The sequence below is a fragment of the Gambusia affinis genome, linkage group LG08 (assembly GCF_019740435.1).
Source record: "Gambusia affinis linkage group LG08, SWU_Gaff_1.0, whole genome shotgun sequence".
NCBI lineage: Eukaryota > Metazoa > Chordata > Actinopteri > Cyprinodontiformes > Poeciliidae > Gambusia > Gambusia affinis.
Window position 1 is genome coordinate 25,146,075 of NC_057875.1, and position 13,335 is coordinate 25,159,409.

Sequence of the window (13,335 nt, forward strand, 5' to 3'; positions counted from 1 at the left end):
GGTTTAAACCATGTCAAATAGGGCACTTTGTATTGAGCCTAACCCATTTGGCCTAAGTTAGTCTGCAGAGATTTATACTACATAACTGTGTCATGACTGTTTTGCTGCTATTCTCTGACTTTAATCAAGTTTCTTTTTTTGTTTTTGTTTTTACTGTGGATTGCATATTCAAAGTCTTTGCAATTTTACATGGATCCGGTCACTCAGAATTAATTTACTTAGAGCTTATATTTTATGTACTTTTAATGGAATCCGCTGTAAGTTTTGTTAAGTTTGTGAACTTCTGTCTGCTCTGCGCCCACGCTGGAAGTCGAGTGTTATTCAGAAGGATTATGTAAGTATTTCTTGTCATCAGTGCACATATTTGTGACATTAGTGTTGAGCAGTCATTGGGCGTGTGTCTGACCAATGAATCGGGGAAGGGAAGTTACTGTAAGTTGAGGTACGGTTCAGTAGGAAGTATCACTGTCTACTGTGGTGCCTTTTGGGGTTGTTGGAAGTGCTAGTTTATCGGGGGGATAGCTAACTCCACAGAAATCGGACATTTACCCTATACGGAAGGGAGGAATAAACATATAACACCTACGTAATTTGAGAGCGACTGGAGCAACATGTTTAAATCCTACTAAATGTGTTGTAGAAATCACGTCTCTACTGTTGTGGGAGGACCAAAAGCGTAATATCGGAGCTTTATTAAGGGAGCCTGAAGGCATCTTGAGCTCGCGACTCGGGTGGTCAGTTTCTCCGCTGTGTAAAGTGGAGACGGAGCTGCTAGCGAATCCGTGACTCAAGCTACAACTCTGACAGACTCTTAAACGCTATGGTAAGTCCGGAAGTGTCCGTTTTCTAAACTTTAGAAAACTGCTAGGTTTCAAGTTTTGCCGTCAGCGTCGTCTTTTTGGATTCTTAGAAACACAATTTCTCTCCTGTCCCTCACAGGAAGAGTTTTACCTGGAGCAAAAAACAAACGGAGAGCGAGAAACCTGTTGAGGCTGGCTGCTCGGTCCCCTGTCACGCTTTCTGGATGTACGTTTTGGGAGAATTTGTGTTTTCTCTGTTAGTAAACGTTTTGTTGTTGTTTTTTTAGTGTATCACTATATAAAGTTCTCTTTATTTTGTGTTTTCCCTACCAGCTGTCAAGTAAAATTCACTGTTTGGTATTATCCCAGCTCGGACAAAAAGGTGAGTCAAAAGTATTATCCCTCGCATGAACTTTGTCGTCGATTATTTACGGCCTAAAGAAATACTAAGTCCATATAATGAGTAATTATATTGTGAGAAATTTCTTTAGAGCTGTACAGAAGTTATAAAAGGACAAACGCATAAACTGTTCCATGGTTAAAACGTCCATAATTACCACAGGGATAACCATTGTGAAGCTCATTAGGCGAAGTTTATTTACATGTAGCTGAAGTTATAATAACGGGCTGCACAGTGGTGCAGTTGGTAGAGCTGTTGCTTTGCAGCAAGAAGGTCCTGGGTTCGAATCCCGGTCCGGGGTCTTTCTGCATGGAGTTTGCATGTTCTCCCTGTGCATGGTGGGTTCTCTCCGGGTTCTCCGGCTTCCTCCCACAGTCCAAAAACATGACTGTCAGGTTAATTGGTCTCTCTAAATTCTCCCTAGGTGTGAGTGTGTGTGTGAATGGTTGTTTGTCTTGTGTGTCTCTGTGTTGTCCTGCGACAGACTGGTGACCTGTCCAGGGTGAACCCGCCTCTCGCCAGTAACGCAGCTGGAGAGGAACCAGCAACCCTCCCGACCCCATTAGGGACGAAGGGTGTTCAGATAATGGATGGATGAAGTTATAATACTGTGCCAGTGGTTCCCAAAGTAAGGGTCAGGACTCCTCTGGGAGTCACCAGTCATTTATCTTTATAAATTCAATAGAAAAAAAAAGAGAAATTATAATAGTAAACCATATTTATGCTATAAATATTAGGAGATTTATTAAAGATGATAGTAATGCTTTGAAAGGTAGAATCAATCTATTGACTGGGTTAGATTTGGAGGCAGTTTGTGCTGTCACTACATTCCTGTTTAACACACTTTGTATATAAAATATATGTAATTGTGTGTGGGCATGAGTTTCCTCCACGTTTTTTTTTTTTTTTGTTTTTTTTTTTTGAAGGATTCATTATTTGGACATTAAGATGTTCAGTTAAGATACTGGAAAGTATAGTAAACTGATTAAAAAAGTTTTTTATAAGCATGGCAAGGTGCAAATAAGTATGGAGGAACATAAATTAGTGTAGAAACTTTGTTTTTGAACAGTTTCTCCAATCTTGTTTTAAAGATTCATACGTTTTTGTATAAAATAAACAACCTTTTTGAATTCCTTATACATGCACTGGTATCTAAACAGTGTCATGTTTTTGTGATGTAAAGAAATGAGGCCAAAATAAATAATTTCACAACCATTTTCAGCTGAAAATAGGCATATTTATTCTGATGCAAAATCTTAAAAAAACAAACAAATGAATAAAAAGGTATATATGTCTATGCTTTGTTAAAGTACATTTTCATTCAGATTCAGCATTAAGCTTTCTTTGGTAGAAGTCTGTCGGCATCCCAGGCTTTTCCAAAACTTAAGAGTTTTCTCTGATGAAGCCATTCTTTTCTTTATTATTGACTTCATACATCAACTCACAGTAGTCATTTTAAAAAACGAACTTGTTCATCTTCAAATCTCTAGAAGACTTGAGAGAATGTAAAGGCCAAAACTGCCTGGAACTTAATTAGAGGTGTTCCTAAGTTCTAATTATTCATGATGCTGCCACCACCATGTGGCTTTAATCATGTCTGGATGTTTTCTTGTGAAGGAAAAGCTTTTGTCTTGCAGAACACAGAATGTCACTGTAACCTGTGGAACCCAGTCAGTATCAATCAGAAATTCTTGAAAGTCTTTCAGTGTTGCTGTTCGCCTCTTGACCGGCTCCCTGACCGGCTTCATTTTGTTATTTTAAAAACGTATGTTGTACAGTTTGTACATTTTGTTGTGGAGTTGTGAGATATGTAACACGTTTAAATCTGTTACAATTAAAGTGTTGTTTGTTTATTTTGTTACATCTCATAACTTTTACCAGGGGTGTGCAGACTTTTATTTATTTTTTAATCACTGGAATCCAGTCGTTTCTCTCAAAGGCAGCGCTTTGTGTCAGTGAGAAATGTCACTGTGAAAGCCCTGTATGGAGTTGGATAAGTATAAAACAGATGCTTTTGAATAGTTGGTTGTTTACAATTATATTCTACAAATTGTATTCGTCAACACTCCAACACCCTGCGGGCTTCGCTAATTCCTTCCAGTGCAGGATGGAGCCACAGACACCTTTGATCTCTTTGAAGAATATAACACTATTTGCCACAGATTAGCTAATGTTACTCTTTCTGAAAAGAAATTTTTTTTTGTTAAACCAAAAAGTATATCAGCATTTCCCAAAAACGGATTTGTTTGTTTTCTCCGAAGCACCGCTCCCTTGTGTTTGTCACTTTCAGACAATAAAATAAAACACATTATTGATACTTTTGCTATCTTTATATATAGAAAATGTTTTGAACACAGGCAATTGACATAAAAAGTGTCCAAAAAAACAAACTCAATATTTGTACTTGAAACCTAGCATTTTGTCAGAAGCCTTTTAAAGTGTTTTAAAGGAAAGAGTTGAGGAAAGAAACAGAAATCTTTGAATTTTTCTTTAGACTTTTGACATAGATATGTATAAATGGCCTTGTAGAAATATACTGACTGGCTCTTGTAATACCATCATTATTCTTTGAGCGTAATTAGAGTCTCCAGTGAATTTTATTACTATTTCATGTGACGTACAGACTCAAAACAGGGTTAATGGTGAGGTGGGAGGAAAAGAATCTAAGTTTTCAAAATGTATCCCAGATGAGAATCTTGTATTGAGCCCAGTTTTACTCAGTGGAGTGTAATCTTTGCATAAATGTGGGTTTTCTGTGTAGTTTCTCAGGTGTAAGAAATAAGTCAACTTTACTTTTAGTTGATAAAATACGTCAAAGTTCAAGAAATCTACATACTTCTGTGTGTTTTTTGTGTTGTTAAATTTTACTCTCACAACCTGCAGGTCTACTATTCTCACAACGATGATCCTGGAGGACAGCGACATGCAGACCTTAGGCTCCGAGCTGCCGGCCATGTTTGACGGCATGAAGCTGGCCGCGGTGGCCGCCGTCCTCTACGTGGTCGTGCGCTGTCTCAACCTGATGAGCCAGACCGCGGCCCCGCAGGTCATCAGCCAGGACACGCTGCTCTGCCGCTACCTGTTCAAATCCTGCCCGATGCTGTCCAAACAGTGAGCTTTAGAGAGATTTATTCGCTACAACTCCTGAACTCGGATGATTTTTTATAATATAGAGCTTGTGACTCCCTTCAGGTACATTCCTCCTCTGCTTTGGGGAAAGAGCGGTCACCTCCAGACGGCTCTGTACGGCAAGATGGGCCGCGTCAACACTCCAACTCCCTGCGGGGTTCGCAAATTCCTTCCAATGCAGGATGGAGCCACAGCCACCTTTGACCTCTTTGAAGCTCTAGGAAAGCACAGCACAGGAGGTCTGTAGCAAAATGACGTCAGTGATTAGCGAGTCTGCAGACGTTTCTAAAGGAGAATGTTTCTCACTGGACACACCTCATTAGACAAACAGGAAAAAACTGGGCGATTCCCAAGAGCCACGCCTGATTGGACAAACTAAATCAAGCTTAACACGAACATGGCATGTTAGACATTTCTGAAATACTACGAAAGTAACGTTTGTCGTTGAACTTGAGTTCCCCCAAATATCGCTAGCTTACTTCTCTATGATGGCGTATTAGGTCAATAAAAAAAAAAAAATAATAAGTGGTAAACCTTGGTCACAGAACTCAGAAATTTAGAGACTCAGAAACCTTCTAGAAAAATATTGGAAGCAAAAATAATATTGGAATTTCAAAAGGGAGAAATTGTCTAAGATTAATCTAGATATTTTGGAGATTTTTGGTGGAAATTTTTCTTCTGTTTTATATAGAAATATATCTGCAATGGCCCTAATGCAAAATAAGAGCATCAACATGTTTATAAGTAACGACAGTTGTGGTTCTTGCAGGAAGCCCCTCCTTCTGCAGCACACCTACCAATTAAAATACAAACAATTATCTGATTGGTAGCAAAAAGCAGGTAATTTAACAAATGAGTGGAACTTATTCTATAACCGTGGTAGTGAAATACTACGGTTCCAGGATCATGCATACAACACAATGACTGTATGTATCTGATTGTACTGACAGATAATATATATTCTGTTTTCTAATTTTTGAGAGCCCCTGGCCTGTCTGATGCCTTGTCATTGCAAACAAATCCGTTTTGGTTACTGAAGGAATGAGAAACTGATAGTTAAAAACCAATAATAAAGATACTTTAAGAAGTCATTCAAAACATTATGTAACTTAAACTGGACCGTTACCTTCTTGTTTTCTCGTTCAACCTTTTAAAGAAGACAAGTCATTTTTGTAAGTTTCTGAAAGACTTTTGCAGCAATCAGTGTTTTCTCTTTTGAGTCCCGGGATCAACTCAGCTGAACTCCCACGAGGGGACGAATCATCAACTCACACGCACGCTGTTCACTTTGACACTCGTGACTCCAGTTAGATGTTTTCACTTGCTTTCTTTGTTTGCATGTCAGACGACGTTACCATGGTAATCTGCCCTGGGATTGGTAACCATAGCGAGAAGAACTACATTCGAACCTTTGTGGATTACTCCCAGCGGCAGGGTTACCGCTGCGCCGTCCTTAACCATCTGGGAGCTCTTCCTGACTTGGAGCTCACCTCGCCGCGCATGTTTACCTACGGTAAGTAGGGCTAACGACATGCTGCACTGCGAGGCGATTGCACTAGAGAAATAGGTTCATTCCCAATGGGTTCTAGTGTAAAACCTCATGTCTTAACGTGCCATACATTCAGAAAAGCGTGTTTTGTTTTGTTTGTTTTTGTAATTATATATTCAGGTTGCACTTGGGAGTTCGGGGCCATGGTGGCCTACATCAAGCGTGCTTTCCCCCAAACGCAGCTGGTGGTGGTGGGCTTCAGTCTGGGTGGGAACATAGCGTGTAAGTTCCTGGGAGAAAATCGATCCAACCAGGAGCAGGTGCTGTGCTGCGTCAGCGTCTGCCAGGGATACAGCGTGCTCAGGTCGGTCAATGGGACTCGCATCACACTACATCCCAATAATATGTTCGCCGGTTTATTATGCAAGATATATTGAGTTCCACTTTTTTTTTTATTATTATTATTCTGGTTTCCCCTTTTTTCGCCGTGCTTCTTCTCCTGCATACTTTGCGCTATTTTAACCATTCAACTTTTATACTACTCAGCTTGGTCTCCTACTGCCGGCTACATCTCTTGGTATTCATAACCTTCATACGTTTTATAATATTCAGCTTTTAATGATTTTTTTTTCACCCCATAGAAATGGGGGAAACAGCTACATCCCGTGACAGAATTGCGGATTTCAATATAAAATGTCTGTTGTGTTTCACAGTTCATGTCTCAGGTCGGCTTCAAACGCTTTTGCCATTTTCACCAAAAGCATTCAGCATTCAGCATTCAGCATTCAGCATTCACGCTTGCACTTTCATAGGAAATGCACACTTTCTAGTTTATTTTTATTTTCACTGTGACTTTTTACCTAATTCAGTTAGTTTTACTTTGTTTTTCGGGTAATGAGTACTCAACAGAAGATGGCATTTTTAAAAAATGTTTTCAATTATTGTTGAACAACCATGTGCCATTGGTGTTTTATCATTTTACAGACTAGCGCATCTGCCGCCAAGAGGACTATGGAGAGGCATAATTTACCGACAGCTGACGTAAACTGCTTGTGTGAGGGGGCGGACAAAATAATCTTGATTTCACATCAGGTCAAAAGGCTAATAAATAGATTCTAAACACAAAAACAAAAGCTGTTATATCTACAATTTCAGTATGTTTTAGTTAGTTTTATAAACATACATTATAGTTTCAGTTTACATTTGTATTTAATTCAGTTTTTGTTATTTCATTAGTTTTAGTTAACTGTAATGAACTCGGTAGTCTCTGGTTGTAACGTGACAAAACGTGAAAAAGTTTAAGGGCAAGACACTGTAAGGAATTTTCCTCATGTGGTGTAGTATTGTGTGTCTTCTGTGTCTTTAGGGCACAGGAAACATTCCTTCAGTGGGATCAGTGTCGGAGGCTTTATAACTTTGTGCTGGCGGGCAACATGAAGAAGCTCATCCTGTCACACAGGTTAGACACTTTTTCATGAACAAATTACTAGTTTCAGATGCGCACATAATCGGAAACTGCTATGCCTTACAGCTAGAGGTGAGAAGATCGAGACGTGTTAATGTGGTCGCTGATGTCATTTAGTCGGCTTAGTGCTCTAAGTTATCTCCACGCTGATCTCGGTTCCCAGGGGGAGCTTGTTGAACATGACCTCCAGCAACATTGGAGACGCAGACCTCAACAAACTGTGCGCAGCCACGTCTCTGATGCAGATAGATGACGACATCATGAGGTGAAATGTTGTTGGGATTAAAAAGTCGACGCGGATGCAAATCTGTTCCAAACGCTTTGTCTCTGATGTTATTACGTTTCAGAAAATTCCACGGCTACAACTCCTTAAGCGAGTACTACGAGAAGGAGAGCTGTGTGCACTACATCCACAACGTGAGTCTGAAATATCTGTTGTAAAATCTCTGCTATATGCCATCATTGCTTTCATTGAACGTTGTTCCTGTTGATCAACTATTGTAGAGTTGTTAGAGACACCTGTCTGATTTGGTGTCTGCAGGATAAATGTTTGAATGAATGCTACTGAAACTAGGCTAGCAGGAGTAAACCAAGTATGAAACTTGCCTCCAGGTTTCTGTACCGCTCCTCCTGGTCAACTCCTCTGATGATCCACTAGTTCATCGGTCACTTCTGGCTATACCGTACAGGCTTGCAGGTTAGTGGTCAATTCAACACGAACCCTCATGTGGTTCCTATGCACATGAGGGTTGCATAGGACAAAAAAAGCATAGACTTTGATCTTCCTGTGCCTTTGGACACACATCATATTGTCTTAAGTGTTGATAAAGTTTCGCCTCATCGTTCTCCTTAACGCCGCTCTGCCGAGGGAGTCTTGTTGAATTTTTCAGAGACATGTGATCCGCCTTGGCTGCTGGATTATATATAGAGCACTGTGTGGGTCTGTGCGCGTCTCCCCGGCCGGCGCGTACTGCCTTGTCTTGTATCGACATGCAGTGACATGTCGATACAAGACATGTCGATACATGACATGCAGTGGCTGCCACGTGCGGTTAAATCATAAGCGTGTCATAAGATTGGCAGTGAGGAGTGAAATTCTGAACATCTGTTTTAAACGGAGACGTGAGCTCTTCAATATAGGTCCTTTTCTATCTGGAGTTTTCTTCGAGTTCTGGATCTACGATGCTTCAACATCATGCATGATGAGTCACATTTTTCATGAAACAATGTCTTCACTGCAGATTTCTGGACAAAACTGCAGCATTATGCAGTGTGATCCAAAAGTATTAAAACCCGGAGTCAATAATGGTGATTTACTTCAGTACGGAAACTGGATTCAGTACTTCAGCGGTACTTTTAACCATCCCCTCCATCCAACTCTGAAAGGTTGGGAACCTTAATTATTTATTGTTGGACAGACAAGACGGAGGCAGCTTTAATGACATGCTTGGAAACGCTTATCCAGAAAACCAAAGTGAGACAACAAAGGCCAGAAAGAGCATTTACTGAGAACTGTAAGCATGGCAGTCCTGAAAAATACAAAGCACTATCATTCAGTAAGTCATATTTATGTAATCACAAATCCTGTTTGTGCAGTTTTGAAGTTTACTGGTAAATAACCAGTAATTTAAGTTACTTACTTGAAGAGTGTCATTTTCAATGGCAGTGTTTGCCAATCCCGTTCCTCAAGGCACATTGCATGTTTTAGTTGTTTCTCTGCTTTAAAGCACCTAATTCAGAGGAATGCAGTTCAGCAAAAAAACTTGTTAATCGCCCATCAATTGGAATCAGCTGTGCAGAAGCAGGAAAACACTTACAGGACAGTGTGCCTTGAGGGACCAGGGCTGGGAAACACTTCTCTATGGTGCCAAGAAGTCAAATTCATTGTCTTTGTCAAAGGCTTTCATTGTCAGAAAATATAGAGTACAGGCCAAACGTTTGGAAGAAAGACCAGATTTGTTCATAAAAGGACTACAGTACTAGAGCATGCGGTACCAGACCCTTTGATGCGGGCCGTTAGGTTCCTGTACGACCCGTCAGAACTTGGTCTGTATTGCCTGTAGTGGGAGTCAGACTCTTTGCCCTTTGTGATCAATTTTGTGTTCTTGGACAGAGTTTTTAGGTATTGAGAGGATCTGTTTTGGTGGCCTCAAGATTGTCACCTTTTGCAGATGATGTGATTCTTTTTCTCAACTTCATTAGATCGTTATCTCTAGCTTTTCACTAGAACAGTCGGTACCTTCAAGTCCGAGACCATGGTCTTCAGCAAGAAGAGGGCGGAGTGCTTTTTCTGGGTCGGGGATGAAGTCCTGCCTGGTCGGGTGTTCTGGGCACATCCAACCAGGAGGAGACCCAAAGGTAGAGCCTTTATGTAAGGGACTAAGTATCTCAGCTGGCCTGGGATCGCCTTGGGATTCCCACGGAGGAGCTGACCCAAGTGGCTGGGGAGAGGGAAGTCTGGGCCTCCCTTCTTGGACTGCTGCCTCTGCGACCCGATCCGTGATAAAATGAAAGAAAGATGGATTGAAGACGGTTTCACTGGCATACCTTGCAACAAACCAAACATTTTTCATATACTCTCTTATCAGAATTGTTATATTTATCAGGTAATTGGGTTCTTTTTACTTAAGTTTTACTTTCTTCAACATTACTTGTACTTGCTTTAACAATAACATGGCATGTACCATCTAGGCCACAATTAGTCATACCCCGAGAGATTTAGATTCAAACGTTTATTTATATTTACCAACATGTTTGTTCTAACTGGAAGTACTCTTAACCTGTGAAGCTGCCCAGCCTGACACGAATCTGTGGTTGGAGCTAAAGATTAGTTTGATGACAAGGTCTTCTAACCTCAGCGACATTTACTGACCTCATTAATGGTTAAAATACCAGCGGAAACATGGGGAGAAAAATTATATATTTTTCTGGCTAGCAAAATTCTCCTTTTCTTCTTTTTCTTGTTTTTATCATCTTTGAGAGGACGTTGTCACTTCCTGTTAGAAGCAGACTTTAAGGAAAATAAGTATATTGCTCTACTGTAAGCTTCAGATAATCTGTTTCAAAAATGGATCTAAGAACTAGAGTTTTTAGTCACGCAACTTTTATAATATTTAGACTTTTTCTTTTAGAATTAGCAGCCAGTATGATGTAAGTTTTCTTTTCATCTTGTTTTGCCCTATTTATGTATCACAGAGGTTACATAAGAAGCAAAACTGGCTTGGCTAGCTGACATGAAATAAGACTCCAACAGGACACTTTGTGTTTTCTAGGCGTGTCCCAAAGCCTCTTCCTAATTTAATAAGACAGTAGGACAGTTTGGCAGGGTTGGGTTACCAACTTAAAGTAAGACTGGAGAAGCCTTAATACCCAGTTTCTATTAGCAGCGGATCAAATTACTGTGTTAAACTTTTATTATTGTTTATTATGTTATGTTAGACCTTAGTTGAACTGTGAACAGCAGATGGAGGTGGACAGTAGCTGATAACAGTGGTCCAAAATGAGCCTGTGGCGTTCAAAGGTTAACAATTTGAACATTTATTTTCCAAAAAAGAAATTACTAATGACAGAAAATATCTTTTAGAAAATGTTTATTCTTTTAATTCAATCAACCCTTCTGTGAGTCGTACAATTCAGCATTAAATTTGTTTAATTACAAGAATATAATCAGAACATTAGCAGGATACGACTTTGTTCTGGTAATATTATGACTGTATTCTTTTAATATTATAACTTTATGCTATTAATTAAAAATCGAAGGAATAATATTCCGTTTTTAGATGTTGGAAACATGGATTTGTCCAAATTCGGCTGCGAGTTTGGTACAAGTTCATCTTTCACAAGAGACAGCATGTCCTTAAAGGGTTAATAGAGGAGCCATGTTGTCATGACTTCCTGAAGGCGGAGCTTCACAAAGAGCAGGGGATTTTTATTTAAAGAGACAGAGGCCCAATTTCAAGGCATTGCAACTATGAAGTCAAATATTTTTAAGTAATGTTTGATAGATGCATACATAATATTTTTAAACTGAAGTTAGCACAGTTACTCGATTATGCTATAAAATGACACCTTGTGCCTAGAAAATACATAATTAAAGAAAAAAAAATCTAAAATTCCAAGTTCTATAATTATTTGTAAAACACAAAATGAATCCGACATTCATGACCATAATAAGTGGAAGTAAGCATCTTACCAGGGCTGTATGTGAGAGTTGACCTCCCCCTCTCACTCTTTCTGTGTTTTGTACTTTAGAGAAAATGCCCAACGTGATGTTCGCCCTGACTGAGCACGGGGGCCACATGGGCTTCTTTGAGGGGGCCGTTCTCTTCCCACAGCCCCTCACCTGGATGGACAAGGTCATAGTGGAGTACGCCGACGCCATCTGCCACTGGGAGAAGACGCAGCAGGCCTGCCAGGGGAGCGGAAACGCGAACTTAACCTCCCATCAGCACTAAACCCGAACCTCGGCGGGTGACGCCGACACGCCAAAACCTGACCAGCAGCACGGTCGTCCCGAGGCCTTCGGATCTGCTGGGTCAGTTTACGTACTCTGCAGAGCATCAGCTAATTATTCGTTACTAACGCCGATGAAAACGCTTGATCAGACCGACTAACGAATGCTAATATATTTGTATTTAAATTCAGTGACGTTTTATGTAGAAAAGTCCTCTTAGAGATTGAGACCAATGTTGGTTCCTGTTGGATAACTTGTGGGTTTCCGATCAGAACCACCAGGACTGGTTTTATTGTTTACACTGTTTTCAGATGTCCTGATTTCCCTAAAATGACTAAACATATCAGCTACTCAGAACACTTTTTAAAAAAAAGAAAACAACAACTTTTAAACCTAAAGTGTTGTGTACAATCATTAGGACATCCTGACTGTACTGTACTATACGAGCACTTTAAACCAACATGTTTTTTGCATGTCAACACAGACATTGCACAGCTTGCACCATTCCAAGAACACCTTAATTTATTGAACTGTAGTTTTCACCTTGATCCTATAAAACAATGCAAACCACCCACTACTTTGTTTTTGTTTTCTGGACTCTTACAGCTCCGTTAAAAGCTACAAGTACAAGCATTGTGGCTTAGGGAGCGCCTCGGATTAGAGATAAATGCAAGATTGAAATAGTTTGGGGGGTTTATTTTTAATCTGGTTAGCTTAGCATTTCCCTCATTAGCTAAAAATGCTTGAAACAAAAGCATAAAGTTGCGTAATTTCTCACAGAAACATGATTGTGTCGGAAACAGAGGCAAGATTTGAATTTGGAAATCATTTTCATGTAGTTTTTTTTTTTAAATCAATTGTTCACTATGCTGTTAAATCAAAGTCCTGAATTTTTGAAGTAAATGTCTATTGAAGAGGTATGAGTAGTTAATATCTCACCTGAGGTAGATAAGTCTACTGCAACAACGAGCGAAACGTGTAGCGTTTCCAGTTGTATATAAATCCCAACAAATAAAATGTTCCCAGTTTCTGTCTAGAAATGCCTCACATATTTCACTGAGGAGGATAATCAGCGAGGCACCATCCCCTCTTTCCATTTTTCATTTAAATAATTATTAGCTTCTGCCAAATGCAGCTGAAGAGACAGACTTAAGGTTCATAAAGTGCTTTTTCAAAATAACCACCTTGACGTTTTAGCCTCCAGAATCTACTCCTCTGTATTTATGCCAAAGATGCTTGGAAAGGTTTAAACCACAGGTAAGATATTAACTGCTCACCATCTTCTCACTGAACCCCTCTTTCAAAAACAAATAAAAATTGGTGGTTCCTTTAAGAAATGTTTATTATTTTGTGCAATTGTAGATTTTATATACTGTTCAAATGAAGAGGTGGGTGTTACTGAAAAGTCAGTAGATAATTCAGTTTTTTTTTATCCCTCTATTGTTGATCAATAATCGTTTTTGTCCCTTTTCTTTGCTAAACATGAATCTCTAGGGGTGTCTAACAAAACTGTTTAATCAACCATCTGCTTTGTAGATCTTGTCATTCATGATTTGTTCCTAACATTTCTTAATAAAATGACCAAAAGTTATATTTATA

At 39.6% G+C, this 13,335-nt stretch overlaps 1 protein-coding gene across 1 annotated transcript; it reads left to right on the forward strand.

The window, feature by feature from the left end:
* The first annotated feature begins 494 nt into the window (after positions 1-494).
* abhd2b (abhydrolase domain containing 2, acylglycerol lipase b) lies at positions 495-13,333 on the forward strand. The gene is made up of 12 exons (XM_044123538.1): positions 495-823; positions 940-1,026; positions 1,134-1,182; positions 4,084-4,311; positions 4,393-4,568; positions 5,675-5,842; positions 5,999-6,182; positions 7,185-7,277; positions 7,447-7,548; positions 7,631-7,700; positions 7,896-7,980; positions 11,535-13,333. Exons 4-12 carry the CDS (start codon positions 4,103-4,105, stop codon positions 11,735-11,737), a joined length of 1,290 nt encoding a protein of 429 aa, XP_043979473.1. The 5' UTR covers positions 495-823; positions 940-1,026; positions 1,134-1,182; positions 4,084-4,102; the 3' UTR covers positions 11,738-13,333.
* Positions 13,334-13,335: the final 2 nt, after the last annotated feature.

Bases quoted from the DNA above. Each gene is read 5' to 3' on its own strand.
- abhd2b (XM_044123538.1), top strand. From the start codon at position 4,103: ATGATCCTGGAGGACAGCGACATGCAGACCTTAGGCTCCGAGCTGCCG. The intron at 4,312-4,392 runs GTGAGCTTTAGA...GACTCCCTTCAG, and splicing joins TGCCCGATGCTGTCCAAACA to GTACATTCCTCCTCTGCTTT. The intron at 7,701-7,895 runs GTGAGTCTGAAA...ACTTGCCTCCAG, and splicing joins GTGTGCACTACATCCACAAC to GTTTCTGTACCGCTCCTCCT.